Here is a 27,020-nt window from a genome sequence, read left to right on the forward strand (position 1 = left end):
GACGTTGAAATCCTTAAGATATAAGGGCTCTCAATCCTTCATTTTCTCCAAGGGTTCCTTTTTGAGAAGGAAACGCTATTAATTTATTGAAGTGGACAGCTACACATCGTAAGAAAAATCTTTTATTCTCACGAAAAAACATTGTTTACCTTCAAAAAGCTAGTGGTTTGATATAAGGGAAACGCGTTACGTGCATGACAACATTAAGGCCACACGTTTTTTGGTTAAGCAATGATAGGTTGTATAATTCGACTTTTTTTAAGAAAAACATTTTTTTCTATTAATTTTTGATTGGTTTGTAAATAAATTTTAATACTTTGATGGCCTATTTTTCTGGTTTCACTGGCAAAATAACAGAATTAAAATCTGTGAAGCAGCTCCTTGGTCAATATAATTTTTCGGTTTTTGATTGGTTTCATGGATTTTAATTTGCAAATCAGTTAGTCACCGGATATTTAGTAGATTTGATTTATTACTTTGGATCCTACAGGAAAGATGCTATTTGTAAGAAGAATCTTACTTTATCAAGTTCAACGAAATACAATACGAAAATTGTTGTAAGTACATCAAATTTCTTCCGACATGATCATTTAATATGAGGAGCTGATATTTCTATTGTTAACCGCTCACGTCTGAAACATCATTGCGTGGGTCCAACGTCAATTCAGGTTCTCAGTATGCGGCCGGAACAGCGTTTGGTAGCACGTTCTTTAAATCAAGACCTACATTTTCTTCACATAACCTGATGAATGAAGATTTTGTACTGGGTTAACCTCCCGAGCAACAATCTTACGATAATTCAAATGTTAGTTCTAGAATATTTTCTGAAAATAGACAAACTTCCTTTCCTTAGTTACGACCTCGCATACCTTCTTTTATTTTTTTATATTAATAACAGTAGAAGTTTATTTCTAAGGAACTAGATGAGTAGGATCCGTGTTACTTAAATGTTAATTATTGTGCTTTTCTTTCCTTGCAGAAAGCGGTGCACATGGTTTTCGGTGGAGATTTAAGTCAAAGGTTCTTTTTTGCGGCCGTTGCAATCATCTCTTTCACTGGAAATGTCTTCTTTATTGTGATTATTATACGCAATAGGAAACTACTGAGAAAAACTTATCACAAAATAATACTGAGCTTGGCCATCACCGATATGATGATAGGTTAGTCTATGTTGCAATTTTGACCATTGAGGTTACTGTCTTACAAAACTTATGAAATTTACCATGAACTATCCCAAAAATAAGCATTTGAAATTATTGAGGTGATGATAATTTTTCTCTTCTTTCTAGGTCTTTGTCTTGTCTTAACACCAGTGTATATTATTGGTCAAAAACCAGCTCTAACAAGCAAGAATGTTGGCTCTGCGATGTTTTGCTACGTCATAGGAAATCAATATCTTGTATTTACGCTGGGAATCGTTTCCTTGTATACCGTTACGTTACTTGCAGTGGAGCGCTGGTGTGCTGTATTTCGTCCCTTTGAACATCGAACAACTTTTAGAATTCACAAAGTGCGACAGTATCTGATCATTATTTGGATTGCTTCCTTTGCTACAAATAGCACTCACATCTTAGAGACCAAGTATTTTCTTAACAATGTCAACACAACTGAACGTTGTGTGTTCCAAGGGATAGCCAGCAGAGAGGCGAGAGTTGTCATAGGAGTTGTAGAGATTTTCTTAAAATTTCTGATACCATTTTTAATTCTCGTGGTGTCTTTCACTCACCTTTATCGTTTCATGAAGGATTCACTTGTTGTTGCAACGACTCATCCAAGCAATTACATTGCCCTTACACGTGTCACACATATGGCTGCCGCAACATCGTTGGTGATGGTGTTGTGTTGGTTTCCCAACCAACTTGTTTATTTACTATTCAAGCTCGATGTTGTGCAGCTGAATACCCCATTTCATAAAGCAACAGTTATTGTTTGCATGTTCAACTCTTGTTTGAACCCTTGTATATTTCTGTTAAGTAACAAACTATACAGAAAAAAGGCAAAAGAACTACTCCCCAAGTGCAGAGGATCAGTAAAGGACTTCGACTTAACTTCGACAGAATCAAAGAAGGTGGTTCAGTCTGTTGTACCCGTAAAGTTTCTAGAGGGAAATATCCTCTAAGAGGAGAAAATGGAGATATTTGATCCTTTTTAATTGTATAGTAATGACCTGGGTTAAAAAAAAAGTCGACCTTTCCTTTTTACTCATTTATACTATAGTGCAAATATCTGCAGACTGATAAGACGCCTTACGTCTCGGTGTTGAAGCATCTGTATAGAGGGGCTATAAATCAAGAGTCAATCATGTGTAGTGTTGTTTACCAGAGTCTCGGTATGAACTATTATACACTGATAGCGGATGCGTATCCTCCATTTACGGATTGTGATAGATACTATCAAACTAAATGTAAACATGTTATAAGGTTTAACTGGCAGTATATTATATAAAATTTCAGCCAATTTGCTCTAAAACAATGTCACTAAATAGAGTCTTATTGTAGGCAAGTAGACTGCCATTTTTGTATTTAGCTGTCGTTGGAGATTTACCCTTTACGAAAAATACAAACAGTAGCTTGTTAGATCATAAGAACCTAAATCTGTATATTTGTTACTGTTCATACGAAATCACAAACATTTTTCTCAGGGACAACAGTTGATAATAAAAAATACTTATGTGTGTTAAACTAGCAAATTATTGTACCTGAATAATTACATCAATAAAACGAAGCTTCTCATTATTATGTTTACTTCATATCTTTAAGAATGGCTAGTATACCTAATTGGTTTCTCATACAAGCAAACCCATTACCCCAAGAAAGGTGAAGAATTGAAATGTGAAACTCAGACTTATTCGTGAAGGGTGCCACCCGGGTTAAGGGCCTTATTTATTAAAGGGTTGGTATTGTTTGCAAGGAGCCTGGAGCTCTACCTGGGTAACATGTTATTTCACATACAGAATAGTTAATTTTGGTAAAGTGGTTAAGTTGCATGCCTATACAGGGCAATACAAATTTATGCCTAACGGTTATGATTGTTGGTGATGTTGGAACGTGCTTCAGTCATAGCTACGATTTATATTTCATTCGAAGAAATCTTTTGTGTACTGTAGAGGTCAATGATATTAGAAATCGACAGTCGAGTGACAGCAGAGACTCTCATTTTCGATCCAATTATCCCCTGAAGATCTGAGAAGAAAATTAATCAGTTGATATCTGGTAATTTATCCAAAAAAATAAAAAATCAGAGTTTAATTTTGTATCGGGACAAATAATCGAATTTTAATTATGTTGTTGTTCTCTTTGTAGTCTCTGATAATATCCCCTTTGGCTGGAGATAAAAGACGTGCTTTGGCGATCCGTGGAAAAGGCTGAAACCGGCTGAAAAGGTAAGACGAGAATCCTGCCTCACGTTTAATGGAGTTGACGTCTCAGATTTTGTAGTCGATGTCAGTCAAAATGAGTTAAAATTATTGGTTTTTGAAGTCAGTACTTCACATTAAAAAATCCTTGATGTCGACTTCTTAGGTAGAGAAAACTGATGCGCCAACCAGTAAGGATGGGCATCACAATTATCATGGTTGTGAATTTTTTTTTCTCTAAACACACAGAGGGAGGAGAAACGCACTTTGTGTGATTTCTATCTTTCTTATTATGATTCGATTGGTAAGGCTGCAAGACTCGCGACCAAGATGTTTCGAAGCTGTTTTCTAGAATATTATTAAAAATATATAAATAAAGAGAAAACGAGGGGTTTTTTTTGTTACTCGCTTTGATGGCAGTGCTCCGATATGTATGTCATTTCTTTCATCAAATTAACTAATAAAAAAAAACTCAAAGCTTCGAAGAGAAAGAATTGCCAACTTTTCAGAAAAACATCATAAATTTTGCAGGCAGAGATAGGTTCCGGATAATTGCCTTTAATAGGACTGACATGGTAAACCCTAAGCAAATTGGCTGGCGACATCAATTATCATTACACGTCATTCGGAAACATAACACCGGACGATACACCCTGACTGCTGCTATTGCCGAAGTATAACATTTGCATTGGAGCAAGCCAAGTCTAAGGAAATTTAATTCACTAGCCATAAAGGCAACATATATTGCGAATTTATCCGTACACTAGTCTAATTGGCGAAAATGAAGGCAGGCATAAGAATTTTGTTTGGTATCATAGGATCTCTCGCCATCATTAACAACAGCCTTCTGCTGGTGGTAATTTTTCGAAACAGAGCCCTGCTGAAGACTCCATACAACAGGCTAGTTTTAAGCTTGGCCATTACTGACTTAATAACAGGTAAATCACCATTCTCTTTAAATGAAAAACGAAAGAATATTCGCTTGATAAAAAATTATTGTTTCCGAATGACTTACTGACGATAATCAAGAAGTGCTAAACGAAAAATCCTTTTTTTAATTTGAAATCGTCGCGTCGAATAACACGCACTTTTTACATTTTACTTCTCCACTAGACACTAGTGTGCCTTTCATATCTTAGCCCCTAGAGAATGATAGCTTTCTCTTTTTCATATGTTTGGTCGCACGGAGCCCTTCATTGTAATTAATTAAATAGTGTTCTATCTTAACGCATGAATCGATGGCTTCCGAATGGTAACCATGTCAAAGGTGGCATTTGCGTATTTGGTGCCAGATGTGTAACTTTTCTCAGTTTTAATTCTAAAACAATTTTAGCCTGTAATTCTAGAGAATAGAATTATGATTTTCAGGTCATAATAAGTTGGTGAAATCTCTCTACTGATTGACAGATGTCAATCTCTGCTAAAATTGCTTTTAATTTTAGAATTGCTTATTGGAAGTTGTTTGTTTTTTAAGTCACCTCTACAAGAACTTCCCTCAGAAACTGCAATTTAAAACGAAAAGTTTTTTTTTCTGTTGAGGGGAAAGTTACAATAGAAAAAAGCTCAGTGAGTTTTCATTACCGTGAATACGATAGGCATCATACACCAGCAGCTCAGTGCAGTGTATCATTGAGTTCCCCTACGCATACTCTATGCGAAGACATGTTTAGCCTTAATCTAAACATTTCAAGCTAAGTAAACTTCCATTCAAAGCAGGGTTTTTACTTATGATAATCACACATCTGTCTAATTTTGACGGTTGGGCTCTAATACTCTTCCCAATATTCAATGATTTTCTTTCAACATCAAGTCACCTGCCTTTTTGTCAACAACCACAACTGTAAATTTCTTTCATATATATGGTAATTAAGGGACAGAAATGTAAATCTTGGAATAGAGCATCTTTGTAAATAGAGATATGACGTATATGTCTATTTCTATTTTAAAGGAATTGGTATTTTTGTTACACCTTCGTACATTATTGGGCCCGATTCGATCACAGTTTCATCAGGAGGTTTTGGCCAGTTTTTCTGCAGAGTGATATATTCTCAGTACCTCGTGTTTACCCTGGGCATAGTATCAGTCTATACAGTTGCATGTATGGCTATGGACCGATGTCTTCTGTATTCGCCAACCGCAGTACCAAACAATTTTAACGCAGTCGCGAGTAAACCTTGGGGTGTTATGCTTATTCTGTCTCTGTGCTTTTGAACGCTCCCGCACGTGATGGAATTACAGCTACAAGCGTTTCAGACCATGAACGTAGCAGTGGTTTAATGGGTTTGTTCTTACCCGGGGTACTACTAGAAGAGTTGTGGCTTTTTTAGAATTTGTGGGAATTTTTCCTTCCCTTCTTGTCGCAGCCGTTACTGTAGTAAGTAGCTACAACCATGTCAATTCGTCACCCGGCTCTGTTTCAAACACATAGGGGCAAGGCTGGTTTAAGGTTACTACTAGAATTTTTTGTTCTACAGCGTTCATTCAGTGTAGTGAGTTGGTTTTTCCCAACCATTTGTATTATCTGTTGTTCAAAGATGAACATCCTTCGGATGTCAACGCCCTTGCACCATTGTTCTGTCTTTATGTGTATGTTCAACTCGTGTGTCAACCTCTGATCTATTGCCTTATTCACAAGATGTTACCGGAGATACTTTACTCCGCTTCTTTTTTGTGTCCGTGGCACAGGCAAGGGTCACGGAGATGGAAATGACTGCGTGTGATTCTGTCAGCATAGCTAATGAAATATCCAACCCAAACAATTGTACCGAGTTGCAGCACGCGTACCAAACATGGCAATTGCTTAATGATATTCAGAAACGCATCATCAGCAGCTTTTTGCATAAATCATTGATGAAACAAACCCGCTTTTTATCTGTCTTCTTTGCCATGTTTATAACTTTCTGGCTTATCCTTAGAGTAAGTTAACAATGAAAGTTGGTGTATCAGTCCTAAAAGATAAACTCCATAATTATAATTTTGAAAGTGAGCTGGTTCAAAGTCCCGTCAGGGGCTATTATCTTCTCTCTTGTGTGGAGACACTCTGCTCTTACAGATGCTATATATGATAGATGGGATTTTCTTTAGAGACACATTTTCCCTACTTACTGATAAAATAATTTTGCGGGCAGTCCTTTGAATGATTGCCATTTCCCAATAACTTTTCCATTTCTTCTAATTTTTATAACAGGTGTGTAACGGTAGTTATTCGGTTTGTCCGGCGTGGTTTTTCTATGTTACAGGTGTTTCAGATGGTGGATTATTCTGAAATATTACTTTTGATAAAACGAAAAAACAAGCTAAAATTTTAAGTAAACCGGCAATGGATACTCCGCCGACAAAAAGTTTTTATTCAATTTACACAAATACAAGTCAACTTTTAAGCCCATAGATAACTTGTGGTGATGTCCCGTTAGTATCAGTTAGACCAGTATTGGACGGCTATGACGGCAGGGGCTGTCCTGTCCTGTTCAAACTCCTTTTTGGGGGGGGGGGGGGGGGGAGTTTCGTCCCATTGTTCAGCTGTCATCATGATGTCGCCTTCAAATGCCTCAACCCCGTTTTCTGTGAGCAATTACAATTTCTTTATTAATCCACTAGGTCCAAAGTTCCAAAACGCTAAACAGATCTTAGATTAGTCATGGTCACTAATAGGGCCTAACACAGGGTGAATTCAGTTAATTATCCATCTAGCAATTAAAATTTCATTTTTACTAAACTATTGAGCCTGCACGGCAATTTCCAGTCCGGAATATCGCATTTCGTTGCGCTTGTGTCTCTTTTTAACTTGTGAGCTATAGCGAACTCTTAGCAACCATCACGTTTCATAAAGAAACTCCATATATTTCTCGTCTACTCATCATTTCTTTTTGGAAAGTAGAGATATTGGAATATTATATCCTTCTCCCGTATTCATTCTAACGTTTAACCTGTAGCATCCGAGAGACGGCTATTTTACAAATCACACATTTATCAGAAGAGTTGAGTATTGGATTAAGAACTGTTAGACCTGTATTACGATAACCTTAACTTTTTTGATTCACTGTCGATTTCCACTTCTGTCATCGTCAACTTTTGCGGATCCCTTCTTGTGAAAGGATGTCCCTTTCGTTCACGCCCATCTCATAACCCAATAAGATTTTTAACATAGATACTAAGTAATAAAAACGTAAAAACTTTTCTATCAGCAGATCACGAGAACATGTTCAAATTGTTGTAAAAGCTCAAAGTTCAGAAGTGATCCATTCTCAGTCGCTAAAATTCATGACAAAGAGGACTCAGTGAATTGCTGATAGGAAAATTTTCACACACCAAGCATTGTATCCCTCACATCTAGGGTTGCATATTGGAAGGACTTACTTCTCGTAAGGCCTTCAGCTATGTGCACGATGGCTGAACTGATTTTAAGTTCTTAGAGACCAGGTAGAATTCAACTTGACGCTTCAAAAATTTTGTGGATTTGAAAACAGGCGGCAAAGTAAATACTTTATTTTTTCTTTTCGTGAATGATTTGTCCTGCGTATATTGAACCGTGTTTGCCGGCAAAAAATTGTATATTTATAGAAAAGAAAATCCCTTTTTTTTTTTTAACTAAAGAACCAAAACGTTCGGGGAACATCATTCCTAATCAACAAATACACACATGCAAAAAGGCAAATGGGATTATGATTCGATTTCACCTTCATTTATTTCCAATTAAGTCCTGATGCATTTTTAAATACAATACGGGTAAAATCCGAAACTTGGTGTATTTTCGAACCCATTTAACCTTTCCCTAACCAAACAAACATTATTTTACCCGTATTTTAAACCCGCGTGTATGTCATTGTGCAATTAGCCTATGAAACTCAGTCATGAGTTTTTTACTCTGTACCTTCCTTCGGGAAGAGTTTCTTCGGTAGCAGTGGGACCACTGGAAGGAGACAAGATTAGAATTAACAAGATAGAAACAACTTTCATGTTACTTGAAGGGCTTGTTTTCTTAAAAAATTCACAAATCTGAAATTTTTCATGTTGGAAAATGGACACGACTGAGCCATTGAATCAATTCAGCTGTATTTGCCCGCGGTCGAATTGTTGAGGAATTAGCCAATACAGATTTAGTGAATTAATAAACGATACAAACAATGAAAGATTTCAATGAATGTCGAATTGCCTGCTAACTTTACAAATACAATGTATCATGGCTACATATTTTTGCCACATAACGTAACCAGTTCGTATATACTGATATCCTCTGGTCCTCCACAAATATATGAGAGAATCTGTGTCCCGAAAGTCGGTCTCTATTTCAGATATTCAGATATTTGATTAACAGCTACAACCTGACTACCTTTTGCTTGTGAGTCTAAGCTCTTTTCCATGCCATCTGTATTTGTGTTTTTCAAGAAACAAAGAGCAATCAAATGTCTCAAAAGATTCCTCAAAAGAAGCATAAGTGAAGTTAAATATACCCTGCCCATTAAGGAGGCGGCATTTTTTTAAATGAAAATTTACTTAATGTCGTCTTCCACCAATTAACTTTTTGCTGAATCAGATTACGCGGTTTTGTTGGATTGGTCGGCGAATAGTTTTATTAACCTCGCACCTTCGATACCCGCAGTTGAAGTCGATACCCTGCCTCTCAAATTACGCTCAAGATGAAGTGGTTATTTTTGCTCGCGTTCACTCTTCTGACCGTCGGCGTTCTAAGCGCTCCAGCAAACGACGAAGACGATGGTAAGTTCTCTTTCATTCACAAGTTATATATAGCATGCAAGAAAATTCCTTTTTGAGATTTTCCCAAGTTTCTGCATTGCAACCCTCACTACTAGCCTCTTTTTTTTTTTGATAACTGTTACCAATAACAGATGCACTCACAAGACTTAAGATGATTTTTGTTACTGTTGTGCTATCAGAACTTTGTAACGAAGGAGAGTTTTATTATCTTATTGATCTGATCCAATAGATTCTGAAATATTCACAGATTTTCAGATTTCCACACCGGATAGTCAATTAAGATTTAATGTGACAAATTTTAAAAAGATGCGAAGAGGTGATCTGCTATTGATGAAGGAAACTTTCCTCCTTGCTTTGCCATTAATTTCGAAAGAATTTGTCTTTCGTCCAGTTTGATATCCAGTTTCGTCGAGGTTGAGAATGAAGGTCCGATCAACACCAAAGAGAGCGACTCGAAAATGTTATTGTTTACTTAGTTGATGAGGTGTATAAACAGGTGACATCTGGGACAATACTAGGATTTACTATTGTGAGGTATGTGAAAACATACAACCCTAATGGATACTCGAACAGGAAAATGGGTTTAATTCAGAATGATAACCCACCTTTCATCCTAAGTACACTCATTATTCGGTTAATTGAATTACAAATGCTAGATTAAACGTTTCTTTCAAGACCGAAACTTAAATGTAGCTTTTGTTTAAAATGAAAATTAATTGCAATCGCAGAGTTATTGACGGAGTTGGAGGTAAAAGATAATGCTGAAGACGAACCTGAGACTGGGACGGGTCAGTGATCATTATGATTTGATAACAGTGATAATTTAATAGAACTGGTATGATTTGTCACTAAAAGCAATCTTGACCCAGTTGTTCGAAGAAGGAATTGCACATAGATTTAAGTGTTATGGCATCGAAAAGTCTTGTTTAAGGTTTAACCAAAGAGGGGTGTTGCTAATGTTTTCAAAAATTCGGCCTTGACTTCAGAGTATTAGAGTGTGATATAACGCGTGCTAAATTGCATTTCGGAGAAAAACCTTTAGTTAACGCATGATAATCTCTCTGATGTCGTTATACTCTATGTCTGCCCACATTAACTTACATTTTTACGTGTGATTTTCCAAAAAGAAGAGGAACGCTTTGTTCGGGAAGTGGATGACGAAGAGGAAGAAGAAGAACTAGAAGAAACAGCAATGAAAGAACACCGTCGAAACGATGAGACTGATGGTATAAATTCTTTATTTACCAAGAAGAGCGTTTATAATAAAATATTTTTCGTCGTGGTTTTAAAACACGGTACCTGATATTTAGTGCTGCCAAGCTTTATTATTGATTTTTACCAATGTTGATGATAATTAATTTTAAAGGTCAAATTTATGCATGAATACACACGACAAGTGTTCAAAGTTTATCCTTAAATCTAGTATAGTTTCTCTTTTTCATGTAACTTCTTTTTTGCGTCTTTTTGATGCTCATTACTTTCTAACATGTTGAATCAACTGTTTATTTGCATTTTGTCTTTTGTTTTCCTAGAAGTCAGCGAAAAGAAGACCTCAGTCGAAACCGAACAACCCTTTGAAGACAGCGAAGCAGATGATACCATTGAATAAAACGGTTCTAAAAAAACTGTTCGAAAGAGGGAATTCTTTACAGATTGTTGTTAACTATGGGAGTATTTATTAAACTTAAGGATACACGGGGAAATCTCTTCTCTGTTATTATATATTAATGTTGTTATTATTATTATTATTATTATTATTATTATTATTGTATGTTGTTATTAATGTTTTTGTAGCATAACACTCATGCGGCAAACATCTACTCTGACACACTTTCCTGGGTTTTTTGTAATCAGATAGGCACAAACAACCCTACGATATCACTATTTTTTTTAAAGAGTGGTAACGCGCATTCGTTATGATCTCTCAGCCCTAGCCCCAAACAAATATTTTATTGCTTTTTTTTCTCATGCAAGGTTTATTTTTCGTCTCCTTATTCCCGGTTTGATATCTTTGGTTTCTCTAGTTCACAAGCGAACCTTTCTGTTGCCGACAGCAGCTCCTAGTTGGCTTTCCTTATACCTCATTTAAGGTATTCCACTTCGGTAACCAACGTCAAATGCGAATTTCAGAAGCACTCCGTGAATTGTAGTCATCAAAGCGAGACGTTCTTGCCCCTGGAAAGCTTTGCTGGGTATATCCTGATGCCGTGTTACTGTTGCGCATCGTATGAGCTCGCTTATCATCCGAAATGACATCTGCGGCATCATATCCCGATCGCCACGGACAAAGAAAGTTTATGAAGTGTTTTCTGTAAGATGGGTTAATTGCGCAGTAAATAAAGGGGTTGAGGGTGGAATTTCCCATGCACATAACTACCGTTACTTGATGCGCAGCGGTATCCATTTGGGTAATGTCAAACTTGAACAACAAGTAATACACTTGGTTAGGAAACCAACATATTGCCAAAACCACTGCAGTAATTGCACACATGCGCAGTAGACGTACACCAGCTTTACCTCTATTTGTTTGAAACAGAGCTGGCGAATCCCGAACTTTGACCCACAGACTCAGGAACGACAAACATGTGATAACGAGTGGCACGAAAAACTTTCCCAAGAACTCAATTAATGCAACTCCTCTTCTGACGTCTCCCGTCGTCAGCGAAACCCATTCACAGTGATTTTCGGGCCCCAGTTTCATTTCGAAAAGGTGAGGGGCGTTAAACAGAAACGATATGAACCATACAGTTGCCACCATTATATAGATTCTGTAACTTTTAAAACCTGCTCTGTACCGAGCAGGCTTTGCCACTGCAAACCATCTCTCGAGAGATAAACGTGATTGTATAGACTGAAACAATGCCGAGGGTAAACACGAGGTAGTATGATACGACTATTCGGCAGAACAGCTCACCAGCGAGGCCACTTGGGATTGGAAAGTTGTTGATCCCTATGATGTAAGATGGCGTCAAAATCAGGCCTACTCCTGTGGAAGGAAACACCATAAAAATTTTCTTTCTCATCTTCTGGGTACTGAGAGGAGTTTTATTCGACTCAAACTCTCTAGCACTCTAGAGTGAGCTTTGAGTATATCAGCTTACTAGCCCACCCAGCTACCTCAGATCCCCTAGGGTCTACATGACTTCTTAACACATTTTGATATGAAAAACACAATTTAATACGACGTTTAAGAAAGCACTTCGAATCCAAACTCATAACCATTACGAGATCTGGTCCTCGAATCGATCAATGTGCCTGTACCTGGAGTATCCTAAATACGATAATGTGTTTGTATTTCTCTTCAACCTCTCCATGTATTTTTTCGAATGTCTTAGTCAGATGTTGCATCATTTATTCAGTAGCCCCTCTATACTCGTGTACACAAGCGTCAAATTAGTTTCGAACAAGTAAAAGAGCGACTCTTTCTAAACTCTCTCAGTTTAAGACCTCATCGCGTAGAATGCCTATTGTTCTCGGGACATTTACTTGCAGTAGCGAAAAAATTATAGATCCGTAATATTAGCGGCGAAAGATATTCTGGGAGCTTTGATTGGTCAAAGATTACGCGCTCATTCCTCCTCAGGGAATAATGCTTAAGCTCATTAACTTGTCAAGGCGGAGCTACGAAACAATAGCTTAGAAAGTTATTGTTTATGCTATTGTTAGAAGAATATCACACCTTACATGCGTGTGTTACAACCTGGAAGAGCGTTCGATTTTGAAACCTTCGTTACATATCCATCTATTTCTTCATCCTACTCAATAAACACTTTGGTTCTATCACTACCCGTTAAGGATTTGATTTTCATTGGAAAAATTTACCTGCACAATTTTTCTAAAATAGAAAGGACGTTATGAGGTCTGTAGGTCACTCTGACACTTGTTTCCTTGAAACGAAATAAAAGTCACACACGAGGCAGCCGGTAAAAGAGAGCAACTCACGTGCCCTCTGTCTACTCCTCGTGTTTTAGCTTTCAGCCTCGAAAGAGAAAAAGAATCTTCCGAAGTAAATTATTATCTCAATACTGTATTTCAAAATTATAGAACCTGAAGGTCTGCTTTGGCGAAAGATGCAACGTTAAAGCGCGTATTTCACCTTGAAATACAACTCTTAGGGAGCTGTCAAGACTGAATGTATTTGTCTACTCCAAAGAAATTTTCTTTGCTATTGCATTAACCCCTGTGAGCAAGCAAATGAAACTTATCTAAGAGCTTATGTCAATCAAATCCGCAATGAATTCAAAATATGCCTAACTCTTATTTAACCACATACCTGTTGTCATATCAGTTACCGCCAAGCTTAAGATCAGGACATTGTATGAGCTTCGCAAAAGACTTCGGTTGCGAAGGAAAACTGCAATTAACAAGCCGTTGCTTAAAATAGAAAGCACGGCAATAATTCCCATGGACACTCTTAACGCCATGTGTAGTTCGCCTGAAGTTTCATGCTCTTCCATACTGGTGATGTTTTTGTAAATCATTTTGATACAGCCTCGAAAAGCCAAACGGCTGAAATGCAAAAATAAAGATTATGATTAGCTCGTTTAAAGAACTAGTCGAAGCTTGTTTAACTTGCCCGCTTCATTGACGTTAATTGTCGATGATTTTCGTTTTAAAAATAATTGAGATAAGCTAGGTATACATGTGACGTACATGTTACTTTTTTTTTTGACCTTCAAAATGAACTCCTTGGCTGCTCAGCGTGTAAATAACAGCGCACGATAGAGAGAGAAACGAATCGAAGAATGTAACTCTCTTTGAGTGACGAGGTCGAAGGATATTCATATAGGGGTGAGAACATTTTGCGTTTTAAAATGATACAGCTAAGTCATTTGAGGCTAATAAATCCTACATTGACAAATGCAACTACGATCGAAGGCTACATGGACTAAATATCATTATGTTCAGGTTAAAAAAAGATTAAGTAATTCACGAATTATCTATAACTAACAATATAACTGAAAATGGTGGATTTCATAGAATACACATGAATTATTTCTACTCGGTACTTTAAAATTTATGTTTTTGTTGGCGTGAACTTACCATGTAAAACGTCACTACCAGGCTATTTACGTCCGTAAAGCGGTTCTCAAGGGGAAGCCGTGAGAAAATCAAGATTCTGTTTCTGTTTCGACTAGTGAAGCCCAACTGCAGATAGGAATTAATGTATGTTTCCAGGATTCTCTGAGTTGGGTTGTGAACAATAAAAGCTGGTTATTTGAAAAAATTCCTTATATTCCCTTTGAACTGTCGTAATAGAGTAATATCACAGGCGCACACCATATATAGATGAGTGCCGGAACAGCGTTAATTCCGATGCCAACATTCATATGTAAAAATTAGCATCTCACGTGAAATAAAGACGGTGTGTTAATTTTACTTTCCATCCTGTAACTAAAGGGCAAGTTTTTCAGCAAGGGGGCCCATATTTGGATTGTTCTCGGCTGTCATGCACGGAAAGCTACTTTGTACACTTTTGGCAGAATGATAACGTGTGAATATATTTCTACTGTTTACTTCCCATTTCTGATTTGTTCTAAAGGTGGGTTTTCTCGATTTTATTTGGCAAAGGCCGATGGTAACTGATGCAAAATGACTTCGGCGATGTTGTTTCTCATCGGTCTCCAGTCGTTGCTGCATAAACTAATTTCAATATAGGTAGCCACCATTTGGACTTTACGTTTTCGTTTCTAGTAAGTATTCTTTCCTTAGCGCACATTGGTTTCTCCCAACCACAGACTCAAGTGACCCACTTAACCTCAAGCTTTACTGTGAGCAGTACAATTAATTTGCGATATTAAGTAACAATCCACTGAAAAAGGCTTGAAAATTTTCGCCTCGTTCTTCAATCAATGTTTTCTTCTGTGTGAGTAGTTCCTAGAAGATATAAATTTATTGCTGCGCTATAGTTCTAAAGGCATTGACTCTATGACTATGCGAATCTAGCACGGCAACTCCAATATCCCTTCGAACATAAAATATCTTTAATGAGATGTGAAGTGCCTTTAAAAATATCTCTGTTCAATTGCTCGTCGTAGCAACCTCTCTGGTCGTTGTGTTAACTTAATTCAATAAGAAAACTACAGAATTGAGCCCTTTGGCCAGAGAACCAGATTAAATTGAATGAAGCTAACATTGTAAGAACGGAATGTCAACGTTGTTAGGAGAACTATGATTTATGTGCGATTATGCCACATTACATACATAATGATGGAATAATCCGGTTTTTCTATTCTGTGCCAGCAAAGTAACTTAACTTGAGCGACCAAAACCATATTAGTTTGGCTTATCAACTTTTGTGACTCACCAACGCTTAGTAAGTAACATCATGGCTGTGAAAAAAAGGAACAAGGGGAGCGGATATCAAATTATTCAGCAATTTATGAAGGACATGTATCCTCAGCATAATAGCTTAAGTTAAAGTGATATTAATTGGGAGGTTTGAAGGTTTTTTCCTGTCCTTCAGATATTTTCCATGAGAAATGGTAATTATAATCTTATACAAGGCAGCGTAAACATTTGTCTGCTTGCTGCGACAAAAAAAATGCTACGGGAATTAACCAAAAATATTATCTTAAAGGATATTAAAATGATTGATAGACCAGCATTCACTTAGCATTCTTCAGTTTAAGCAGCTTTTCGTTTTCCAATATCGTATTTGCTACATGCCTAATATTACGTCATGCTATATTGTATATGACTTGAAACAGCCAAATTTGTTTTCAGTATCCATACTCCTAAGGATAAACATGAGAGGTACATAATATGGTACAGTAATCTAATTGTGTTTCTCTCTTAGTAATGAGAGCATTTTTGGTGTAAAAGCAATATTATTATGATATATATTCTTACTGACTTCGGGTGGATGGCACTTTCATGCTTTTATTCCAGCTCTAACTGACTTTAAACCCCTAACAAATTCAACCGATCTAAAGTCAGATGATAGTAGAGCAGATGTTTATTGCTTTTTGCCTTTTCCTTTTTTTTTTAGTCACTAAACATCTTGATCGCATGCTGAAAGCGTAACGAATGTGTTACACCTTCACAGAGATCGTTTCAATCAGCAATGAATGAAAAAAAACCGTCACTAGCAATCGTTTTCTTAGCAGCTCTTTGAATTCTATCTCGTATCTGTTGTAGAATTGAAGCAGCCAACCATGGACTTACCATGAGATAAGCACGGCGAGAACTGTGCTGAGAAAGCCAGCAAATCGTTGCTAGAAATCTTCAATGGCACTCATAGATGTGACCATTCGTTTTTTTGTTTTTTTTTGCTGAAGAACTCTTCAGTCCTATAGCAATGTGACAAAAAGACATCCATCCCAGGAAGGAGGCCTCTAAACAATACACAGTGATAATTTATATTAATTGTGCAGCCCAATCGTTGACGTTGACACTCAAGTAAGCATATAGAAGTTCTAATTCATATCGTATGCACATTAGTTTTAGTTGTGCAAAGTCCATGTGAAGTGCTTGATTCGAGCAGTCATATCAATATTTTAAAATTATTACTTTCTTTTATTGTTAGCCAGAACTATCATACACAAAAGCAGGAAAATAAAGCTACAAAATTAATGTCACTTATTGAGCTTGATCGCAAGACTACATCTGCTCTGTCCACTGTATGTTTTATCGCTGATTAGTTTGCTTATGCAATTTTTCATTTACCTGCCAAGACTGTTAACATATCTTTCACAGTCAAGCTGAAGACGAGGTGATTATACGATAAGTGCAGGAATTGACGATGTCGGAGTATATAAACGATAATTGTTGATGTATCACAAAATATTTAAGTCAATCGCTTTAAAAATTTCAGCTAAATTAAGTGAAATAAGTTACAGTAATGCCAACATCTTTAGAACTCCTAGAATGGGCAACCGCAGTCCAAAACTAGTCAGACATACTTGACTGTCAAATTAGCGGGTCTATTCTGTTTAAGACTCCTGAGTAACTTTTATGAATGTACTTTGCCACAGTATTACCATGAATTTATTATGGCAAACACTTTGGCAAATATTATCTAGACTCTTGCAGCTGCAGCTCACATCCGTAGTTAACATAATGAAACCCCAGCAAAACTCCACCGTCAAAAACCTCCGCTTGATTATTTCTGTCCCCCTCCTGCGACCGCAATCCTTGATCGTGAGTTAAAGTAAAACTACGTTTTCTTTTCCACAGGAAACAATTAAAAAGGGGACACAATATAGACTTAAAGCCTCTTCTATATTGTTGATTGGTATAGCAATAGACTATTGGATTGATTGATGAATTGAACATGGCTAAGACTATTGTAAAGTGGTGAAAAGGTGTCTCAAGCTTTACGAATTCAAACGTTGATAAAGCGAAGTAAAGCTGGTTTGGAAACCAACAGAGAGTTAACAATAACGCTACTATGATGCACATGCGTAGAAGCTTGAATCGAGTACGACTGACGCGTTTGTTGTGTCTTCCTGGAAAACTCCTTGACGACAGAGATATATGTAAATACGTAACCCACGTTACTGTGGTTGGGATGAAAAATGTCACAATTGTGTATGTGATTGCTAAGAACTTTTGGGGATAGTCAGTGCTAACCCAAATGCACCTGAGTTTGTCTTTGTCGAGGGTCATTCCAAATGGGAGAAAAACATGTGATAGCAGACAAATGAACCATATGATACCAAGGTAGATAAGGACTCGTCGTTTCTTAAATGCTAACTTGTATTTTATAGGTTTGACCACAGAGTACCACCTCTCCAAGGCAAGGCTTGTAACTGAGAAAACAGAAATCTTGCCTAGGAGGAAGACAAAATACTGGGAACCAATGATCTTACAGAAGATCACACCCAACTTGCCAGGTGGAGCCTGGTACGAGTCGAGGGCGATGAGGTAATTGGGTGTTACCGCAAGAAATATTCCTATAAATACCAAATAGAAGAAAGTGCTGTTACAGCTACAAATTGAACGTTCTTTCACACTGACCTGTAAACACCGTAAAGGATTACATTTCAAACTAATAGATACATATGGATTCTAAACATTGATACACTAGAATGAACTTAGCGGAGAAATACATTCATACACATGAAAAACAGAGTGATTTTTTTCACACAAGGCAGGCGCTTTGAATGATTTACCTTTATTTCGGTTTTTATGACAAGCCTTCCTTCCGGGCTCAAAGAAAGAGATGCAGTTGCGTGGTAACTTGACTCAAAGATTTGTAGGTGTTTACAAGTATATACATAATCTGTCTTTTAAGACAATTTGTGTCCTTTTAATATAACCTCAAGGGTAGAGTGTAAATTAAGTAAATTACCTGTCAGCCAGTCAGTAATAGCCAAGCTGAATATAAGCAGATTGTAAGCTGACCTGAGCATCTTACCATTTCTCATTATTACCACACATAGAAGAGCGTTGCTCGCAAACGCCTTCAGTGCAATTATGCCGAAGGCTATCCGCAAAAGGAAAGAATAAGCCAAAGGCGAGGATGTAGAGTTGTTGGTAGAATTATCGGATCTGTTGCTGTAGATCATCTAAAAAATAGTAAGACACTTGTAGGTCAATATCTTCAGAATCATGGCCTCTCTATTGCTGATGTTATATAGTTAAAACACCATAGATTTTTTTATATGAAAAGTGTTCTCTTGAAAAAAAAACTCAACTGAAGGATTTATGTTATTTCTAACATCTGAAGTGATCTTTAAACAATGTTTTGAAACTTTAAGATACAACGCTTATAAAGATCCTACTAAACGATAACAATGTATCAGTAAGTCTTGCTTGAGAAACCGAACAGAGAGTTAATCATGATAACCATCTCCTTATCAACTGCAACTCATTCAGAGTAATTAAAATTACTTTCTGTGGATCTCATCCTCATACTGACATGATGATGGTGTGCCGGGTCGTAATCACTTTTTCCATTTTTACAATCCCTCCGTTGTACAAATGGAAGTTTAGTATCTCTCGCGGACTGAAACTTCCCTTGGCTACTTTCTATTTGAGTTAAAACTTAATATGAAGCTTTTTTCAGCGATCGTGAAATACACCTGTTTCTTAATTAGGTTCATCGTTTTTAGAAAAACTACAATAGCTGTTTTCAGGCATATCCTCAATTCAATCGAGGAATTCGTCACGGGTTTTTTGGGATTTTCTCCTGATTATCGAAATTTCCTATTGATGGAACCATTGTCTTGCGCTCATGAAAGAAAGCTACTTAACTTGAAAAAGACATCTTGCAGCAGGTAATTAGATACAAGCTAATCCATTCTCACCTATACGTCTCTTCTTCGGTATTTTACCGTACCAAGAGAGCTGTTGTTTTTGTAAGGTTTTTGTAAGTCAGTTTCCGGTTTTATGCTTGGCTGTTTGGGTTTTTCGCGAAATACCATTTAAGTGTTTAAACCACAGAAATTTCCAAAGTTTTCCATTTTTCATGACTCGATGATATCCAAACGCTCATCCAAAACTATTATTTCCATGGAAATCAATTTATGTTACCTAATATATTTTCACTCTTAGAGAGTGTTTGCCTTTCGCTTGTTTACAAGAGTTGAGGCCACGGATTACAAGTCAAATAGATAAGCGATTTTTTACATGATATCTCACTATTTTCATGGATATCTTGATCGTTCTAATAATGTGAATGATTGCTTCTGAGGAGGAGAGAGATAAGTATCAAAAAGAGGCACAGACATACCCCTGATCAAATGATAATGCATTTGACTAGCTTACCGTAAGAAATGTTTAGCTGCAAGTTATCGCTGTTAACACCATTGATTTCTTTCAAGTGAATTGGCCACTTGTTATGTGCATCTACGATTTACAAGCAGCGATTTTCATCTTCTCAAGTGCTTTACATTACTAATTTGTTTAGGATCCCCCCTTTCAAGATCCCCGAGCATCGGATATGCAGAACAAACTCTTTTACCGGACAATTCGCGTTTTCCTAAGTAATATATTGTGCTCTGTTTACACAATCTTTTTAAAAGGAGGAAGCTGGCGCTCATTCTTCACCTTGTTATGCTAATTGTGCGGCAAGAATCGTAATAAAGCATTCGGTAGAAGCGAAACTGGAAACGTTTTTTTCAGTTTTGATCCGGTTACTCTGGCCGAAACCTAATCGAGGATCATTCTGAGATTTTGTTGACAAAATGGAACTTAGAGGGTGATCAAGTTGGTGTGTTTCAAAAACAGTTGCCCGCCTGCTATCCTGATTGACCTACAGTTAAGCCAGTATTTATTTTTGTCTTGATTGTTTCTTATTTTTTTGCACTCTTACCTGCCTAAGGTTTTTCTTCTGTATGATTCTTTGAACAAAATAATAGTTTAAAATTTGGAATCCCGTCAGAGGCGTATGTTCCAAAACAGAGAGACTCTAGCCAACTGAACGAACGAAAGCTTTGTTTAGCGATGTGTTTTATTTTGACATGGACCATTATCAATTTATTTTACTTTGGTTATTCAATTCGCAACATCTTAAGCCATGAAGGACAATGATAAATTATACTGTTGACAAAGTAAGGAGCCTGTTATTACAATACAATCAGTTACACCCACGATAGCTTGTCGCCTCAAAATTGCTGAATCATTTGGTTTTTTTTAATCACTAAAACCCTTTTCAAAATTATCCACTTAGTTGAAATGCTAATTATCACTGTATAATCTGAGCATAGGTTGCCCTACAGATGATAAGCCTTGGAAGCGTGGCATCATGCATGCCAAAAACAGCTGGTCTGATTCAGGAGAACTTATGGCTTCTTTTCTTAATCAAATTCCCTAGCTTTTTTACAATAAATTGTCATCTACCGACGGTTCGCGCATACCCAGTAACTCAATGAGTGAATTTGACATCACTCTGTATTCAGGTTGTAAGACAATTTTAAAACTCTTCCCATTTTGATACATTTTTTTTTAAATAGAGAATGATATTGATGAATGATACTTCTGGTCTACATAAATCAATACGAAATATATAAACAAATACATAGAATAGAAGGCTTTCATTCTTAGATCAGATAGTTTCTTCTTGGTGAGATGTTACGAGGATTCCCTATGATAGAGTGAAAAATACTTAGAGTTTAACCTTGGACTACTTTGATTTGATTCGTCTAAGATGACCATACGAAAGTCGACAATCGCGGTATTTGGTCAAAAAATTGAAAACCTTCATATTTTGCTTGGACACTCAGGAGCTTGCAAACGTGATCTAGGAGGTTTCCTCCTTTTTTTTCGCCCAAATCTTCTTCTTTGTTCTAGAAAATTCACGAAAACTGAAACGAGTGTTAATAACCCTGCGTGGCGGAGATCAGTCCCCAGACCAGAGGCACTGAGATTAACTTTGCATGAAAAGCGCGAAAAAAAGGCAAGCTCATGCAGCAATTAGATAATTAAGTTATGGTTTAGGTTTAAACCAGCACCGTTTCATCTCATTTTGAGCACACAGCAAAGTTTTACAAATCAGTGATATTTCCGTAAAATCCAAATATCGCATATTTTTAGCAAATTTCAGTATAACTTAGAATCGGTCCAGGTAAAGCTCGTGATAAATGGAAATAGTGTGGCATTTTTTTGGTGGGGAGGGGGGTGGGGGGAGGATGTAAAGACTTAAACAAACTTGTTCATATGATGATATATATTGTTTTACCACCGAAAAGAACTGACATTACAAATACTGATTGCAGTAAATTATATCTGAAAATTATTCACAAGCTTTTTTTTTAAGAGTTTTTTTTCTTTCGTCGCTGCAGGTGAGTATTGTCACTATTGTCATTTTAGAGGTTTTGTGTTTCTTTGTCTAGCCGGTCTAACTTGTAACTGAAACCGTTGAAATTAATTTCAAGGTCAGATGCAACATTAGCATTATACCCGTGGTTCGAATCATATCACACGTAGTATTACATACTGTTATCTTGATGACATAAAGCTAAGAATGTCATTATTGCTCGTCTGTATTTTCTGTTGGACACAACGTAAATCCAAGGGTTCACAAAAGAATTTGCCAGAGCAAGCGCTACTGTAAACTCACGAAATGGAGTGCCGAAGTTTAGAATAGGAAATCCGTACTGGTTTATCAAATAGCAAACTTCTGTTGGAAACCAACATACTGTCAACATTAGAGACATAATTGCACACATCCTAAGCAACCGACGTTTGTTTATTTTTCCTCGATTCTCTTTGAGAGCGTTAGACTTCTTTATTTCAACAAATATATGAAGAAAGGCAGCCCATGTGATGAAAGTTGGAAGGAAGAACGTGAGAGACACGTAAATTATTACCACAGCAGTCTCCTGACTCTTGGCGAGAGGTAAAGGAATGAAAAAACATGAATGTTGGAAGTATTTTACGTAGAACAGCTTATAACTCTGAAGGCAAGCGCAGCTGAACCAGATACAACCAATGTATTTGATGAGTTTCCGGTGAGAAAAGGTCTTTTGATAGTGTAATGGTTTTAATAAAACGAACCATCTCTCGACAGCCAGACACGTGATAGTCAGCACCGATCCTTTTCCGAAGGTGAAAATGAAGAATTTTGAAAATATCATTCGACAAAATATCTCACCAGCTATGCCGCCTGGTACTGAATACAAAGACATGCCTATGACGTAGTTGGGTGTGACTATTATAAATAGACCTGAAACATTAACAAGAAATAATTCTAGTAAATGTTCCGCCTTCCTCATACAGAGAGTAAGAACTATAAGGAGGAAATAGAGGAATAAAAACTTGATTAATGAAAGAGTTTCCCTTCAGAGTCCAAAATCATCGTACCGTGATTGCGTTGTAACTAATTCTTCCTAAAAATAAATTATGGAAATTTCAAGAAATAGAATTCTTAATAAGTTTACAGTTTCTTACACATTTACCATTACCACTACAACAATATTGAGTCTGGAATGGTCATTATTCATAGAATTACTGACTCTAACAACACAACACATGCTAGTTTTCTTACCCGTGAGCATGTCAGCGATTGCTAGGCTGGTTATCAATATATCATAACCGGTTTTTAGCGTCTTCTTTTTCCGATTCATTGCGACAAAAAACACCAAGTTACTGGTGAAGGCGAGAACCCCAATTATTCCATAAGAAACCTTCGCAATCATTCTATTATCGAAAATTTCGCCATTTTCGTTGAAAATGGAGTCAATCTCAGTTTCGTTAGTAACTCCAGAACTCAAAGTCTTGTTGAACATTCTTAGTTTTCGTTTACGCAATAAACGAATTCTTTGAATTTTCTTTTGCTATTTGATGATTTAAGAAAATAATAATATTGAAGGTCAAGCGTGGCTACGTAAATCCGGTAATTTTATGGTCGCGCGTCGTGAATTTACATTTTTTGAAGTACAACATGACATAGATTAAAGTACGACGGTTGGTTCAGACGCTTCTTATGCAGAAGATAAGTGAAAACCACACACCAATACGAGAATATTATTATTCACTATAAGATTTAAGAGGTTGGTGACACACTTAATGCAGGCTTTAATTATATCAATGTATCTGGCATTGTACATATCGGAGATTACATCGACAGGGAGCTAAAACATTACTTACAAAGAGGAAATTTCCTCATGTACTTTTCTCAAGGAATTATTTTGTTATTCTCCGCGAACATTCTGCGATGATGTCATTCTTTTGTCTAATATAGCATTTATTTGACAACAAGTTATTTTCTAAGAAATATATTTACCTTCAGAAAAAGTTATTTGTGATGAAAAGGTTCTTTTTTTGTGTGGACACGTCAACTTTTATATCGTAACAATATCTCCATTGAGAGATGTTGACTTCATAGAGAAGTCACGTTTTTGCTGGGGGGAAGAGACACATATTTGAATATCACCTGCGTTTAATTTAGTCATCGAGATCTTTTAACTCGTGGGAGTAGCAGATGTCGAGCAAAGGAAATGGGTGATTTTGATCTAAAAGCCAGAAGAAACAGAGATTACGAAATTTCGAAGTGGACTAGATGTCGATAACAGAAAATAAACAACACTTACATGATCTAAATTCAAGAAAATTATTTACATGTAACTCAAAAATGCGCGCCAACGTAGTTAGAGAGTTGTAAACAGACTTTCAATTTAGTTCTCTCTTGACAATAGATTCTGCGATATGCATGTACTCAACTTCCTTCACAACTGACTCATGTATACGATTAACTATCTGACGAAGGTTATAATCGAAAATAGCTGTCATAGATGTTCCGTTAATCAACCGTTTTACAGTGCATATTAAAGAATTTCCAAAGTTAAGGCCTTTTAAAAATCTTCACAGTAGCTTTCCTCACGTTCCACTTTTTTTTGTTTCTTTGCCCTAAAACGTCGTGATTGGTGCATGTTTAAATAGTTTGGGTTATTTGCCATACGTCAAAGACCAACAATAAAATCATGATATAGGTGGATTGTTTTTTGTTGCTGTTTGTTTTTAATGGGAATTTCCCTGCACTTACATCGTCAGAGTTCCACAATGCTCTTCCATAGTTATAGATACCAGTATTGAAATGGTCCAATAATCGAACAACTATGATCTAATGTTTAAGGTTCGCAAAGGCTTTTCTCTATTATTCTCTTGTCGAAATATTTACTTGCAACTACCTTCCAGAGTTATTAAGCAGAAGCTCTCCGAATGACTGCTGTATGTATGAAAGCGTTTATATGGTGTTGTTGACCTGCAGGATGACCGAACCATGCGGTGTAAATTCTGACGAATTAGCATCGGAACAGGCCATGTTGCTGAAAGACGTCATGGCTGACAAACTGGACTCTTGCTGCATCTTACGAAGCCTGATAACACAAGGGCCGGCAGGTAAATTACCGTTTGAACTTGATTGCTCAAGATCAACTGAAAGAGAGTATCGTGATCTGTTTTTTCGAACCCAACCAAAGTACATACCGAGGTTGGTGATTTCCATGGTTACTTTAAAACAACATAGAAGTCGGATGAACTCTTTTCTGTATTCTCTGTTACTGAGGCAATAAATCCATGGATTTAAGCAGGAGTTAGACATGGCTAAAATATTGGTAAATAAGTAGAATTCAAAGGGAAGTTTCAAAATTTCAAACTTGTATAGAATGAAAAATGTTTCTGCCGGAAGCCAACATAATGTTAAAAAGAAGGCTGCTAGTGCACACATGCGCAGTAACCGCTTGGTGGCCTTGTTGTGAGAATTCAAATGGCGGCGAATGTTGGGTTGGCGCATATGCGACCAAATGTCTCCAAAGGTTATCCAAGTGACTATGCTCGGTATGTAGAACGTGATGATCACGTGAAGAAGAATTAGGATCCGTTCCGTCCTTTCTCCGTAGAATGGAGTAACGAATGTGCAAACGCCATCTTCCGTTGTGGTGATAAAGAGTTCATTGATCTGAGTTATAGCGGCAGAGGCCCAGATTAAAGTTATGTACAGGTACAAACGTCGCTTGCTGAATGCTGTTTTGTAGCGTATGGGCTTCACTATGGAGTACCAACGATCTATAGCCAGGCACATAATCGTGGAAGTTGAAGCTTTACCAAAGATAAACAGAATGTAGGTTGAACCAATCAAACGGCAGTAAATCTCTCCTCCGAGTCCAGTTGGGTAGGGAAAGTTTTTCCTGTCGATCAGGTAGTCTGGTGTAACAACAAGGAAGATCCCTGTTTGAAAAATCAAAATATCACTGTCTCCATTATTATATTAATTTTATATCTGCGCCACAAACTTAAAGAATTACTTTTTGAGGATCAAGGTGATTGTGGTTTTACTCTGTCCTACTCTTTGTCCTTTTTTTATTTAACCAATGGAAGATTTGGTGATCTGTAGCTCTAGCGAAAAATTTTATTTGAGTTTTCGATGTTTACAAAGGATAGGCGCAGGTCCAACTGAGAAGTGCGGCATGTGTTTCGTCCAAACAAAGAAGAGCAGACGTAACTTCTCACACTTTAAATTTGATGGAGTTTGTAGTCTGCTTAATAACATTTTGGATTTTGATTAAATGAAGTATCTACTTAGACGCTACTTGCTGATCCATGTTACCTATCACCCTTCATTAAACGATGAAGCGGAAGTACAATCTCCAACTTTAAAAAGCCAAAGCATAATCTAAATCGGTGACTTTCCACACTGGGTGCAGTGCAAGTTGTTCAGCTGGAAAGATGTTTAGCTGAACAAATATCTGGTCTACAAGGCTGACATAAATGTCAAAGACCCAGATACATCGAAAACAAAACAGAAAAAGATGTTTGAATGGCGATTTTTTAATGGAATATTGGAATATTTCTCCTCTCGAAAGGAAAACAAAGGTAACAAGAATTCTATTGGGAATAGATCGGTTATTATTTTTGTAACGAAAGTCGAACAATTGGCACATCATGTCACATTTACTATTGTTGTGTGACGCTGTGAAACAGATGCTCGCACTACTGATCTATTAAAACATACCTGTGAGCATATCTGTAAGGGCCAGGTTGCAAATAAGAATATTGTACGGCTTTTTCAACATTGAGCGCTTCATAAAAATGACCAGACAAAGAAGCAAGTTGCCAAAAAACGAAAGGCTAGCGATTAATCCAAACGATGTTTTCATTATTACACTGTGGTCTCTAGCTCCAACGGAAACGTTGCTATGGACAGTTTGGTTACTTGCACCATCAAGCGTAGCAGATACGTTGTTCATTATTCTCAATTCCGTCAAGCAGAAAAAAATTCAATTTATCTCAAGGAAGGTTCGTAATAAACGTCGTTTTAGAGTCGGTAGACAAATATGTCTTCAATACCTCTTGTTTATAAAGCTGCCAACTGCTTTGTATGCCTTACGTTGATTTGCTGAAAGAAATTCCCTTTGCATATGTCAAAATGAAATCTGTACAGAGGGTTGATATGCAACGGAAGTCGGTCTAAACCATTTCGCTTACGGCCATGATCATATATTAATAGCACTATTCACATTAAGATCACTGCGGTGAGATAAAACTTTTTTGTATATGTCTAACA

The 27,020-nt window shown here is 36.9% G+C and overlaps 3 protein-coding genes and 2 pseudogenes across 5 annotated transcripts; 3 read left to right on the forward strand and 2 right to left on the reverse strand.

Annotated features, from left to right (window-relative positions):
- Positions 1–495: 495 nt before the first annotated feature.
- Positions 496–2,735, forward strand: LOC131779465 (galanin receptor 2a-like). Of its 2 annotated transcripts, none has more exons than XM_059096025.2 (3): positions 496–557; positions 980–1,160; positions 1,290–2,735. In XM_059096025.2, exons 2-3 carry the CDS (start codon positions 992–994, stop codon positions 2,117–2,119), a joined length of 999 nt encoding a protein of 332 aa, XP_058952008.2. In that variant the 5' UTR covers positions 496–557; positions 980–991; the 3' UTR covers positions 2,120–2,735. The 2 variants fall into 2 exon arrangements, with proteins under 2 accessions (XP_058952008.2, XP_058952007.2); XM_059096024.2 differs by lacking the exon at positions 496–557 and adding an exon at positions 703–805.
- A 1,317-nt stretch (positions 2,736–4,052) lies between these two features.
- On the forward strand, positions 4,053–5,970 carry LOC131779472 (uncharacterized; annotated as a pseudogene).
- Positions 5,971–8,912: 2,942 nt separating this feature from the next.
- LOC131779451 (aspartic and glutamic acid-rich protein) lies at positions 8,913–10,792 on the forward strand. 2 transcript variants are annotated; one of them, XM_059096006.2, is made up of 4 exons: positions 8,913–9,070; positions 9,799–9,858; positions 10,198–10,296; positions 10,603–10,792. In XM_059096006.2, exons 1-4 carry the CDS (start codon positions 8,992–8,994, stop codon positions 10,677–10,679), a joined length of 315 nt encoding a protein of 104 aa, XP_058951989.2. In that variant the 5' UTR covers positions 8,913–8,991; the 3' UTR covers positions 10,680–10,792. The 2 variants fall into 2 exon arrangements, with proteins under 2 accessions (XP_058951989.2, XP_058951991.2); XM_059096008.2 differs by having other exon boundaries at positions 10,201–10,296.
- On the reverse strand, positions 10,765–14,273 carry LOC131779450 (allatostatin-A receptor-like; annotated as a pseudogene).
- Positions 14,274–21,945: 7,672 nt separating this feature from the next.
- Positions 21,946–26,676, reverse strand: LOC131779467 (uncharacterized). The gene is made up of 4 exons (XM_059096029.2): positions 26,469–26,676; positions 24,705–25,684; positions 23,004–23,292; positions 21,946–22,682 (listed from the first exon to the last, which is right to left on the reverse strand). The coding sequence occupies exons 1-4, from the start codon at positions 26,611–26,613 to the stop codon at positions 21,946–21,948; spliced, it is 2,151 nt and encodes a 716-aa protein (XP_058952012.2). The 5' UTR covers positions 26,614–26,676.
- Positions 26,677–27,020: the final 344 nt, after the last annotated feature.

This window comes from Pocillopora verrucosa, chromosome 12 (genome assembly GCF_036669915.1).
Source record: "Pocillopora verrucosa isolate sample1 chromosome 12, ASM3666991v2, whole genome shotgun sequence".
Classification (NCBI taxonomy): Eukaryota; Metazoa; Cnidaria; class Anthozoa; order Scleractinia; family Pocilloporidae; genus Pocillopora; species Pocillopora verrucosa.

Coding starts and splice junctions, on each gene's coding strand:
- LOC131779465 (XM_059096025.2), top strand. CDS start 992: ATGGTTTTCGGTGGAGATTTAAGTCAAAGGTTCTTTTTTGCGGCCGTT. Junction 1,161..1,289: donor CATCACCGATATGATGATAG/GTTAGTCTATGT, acceptor TCTTCTTTCTAG/GTCTTTGTCTTGTCTTAACA.
- LOC131779451 (XM_059096006.2), top strand. CDS start 8,992: ATGAAGTGGTTATTTTTGCTCGCGTTCACTCTTCTGACCGTCGGCGTT. Junction 9,859..10,197: donor CGAACCTGAGACTGGGACGG/GTCAGTGATCAT, acceptor TTTTCCAAAAAG/AAGAGGAACGCTTTGTTCGG. Junction 10,297..10,602: donor TCGAAACGATGAGACTGATG/GTATAAATTCTT, acceptor TTGTTTTCCTAG/AAGTCAGCGAAAAGAAGACC.
- LOC131779467 (XM_059096029.2), bottom strand. CDS start 26,613: ATGAAAACATCGTTTGGATTAATCGCTAGCCTTTCGTTTTTTGGCAAC. Junction 25,685..26,468: donor CCTTACAGATATGCTCACAG/GTATGTTTTAAT, acceptor TTTTTCAAACAG/GGATCTTCCTTGTTGTTACA. Junction 22,683..23,003: donor AATCGCTGACATGCTCACGG/GTAAGAAAACTA, acceptor TTAATGTTTCAG/GTCTATTTATAATAGTCACA.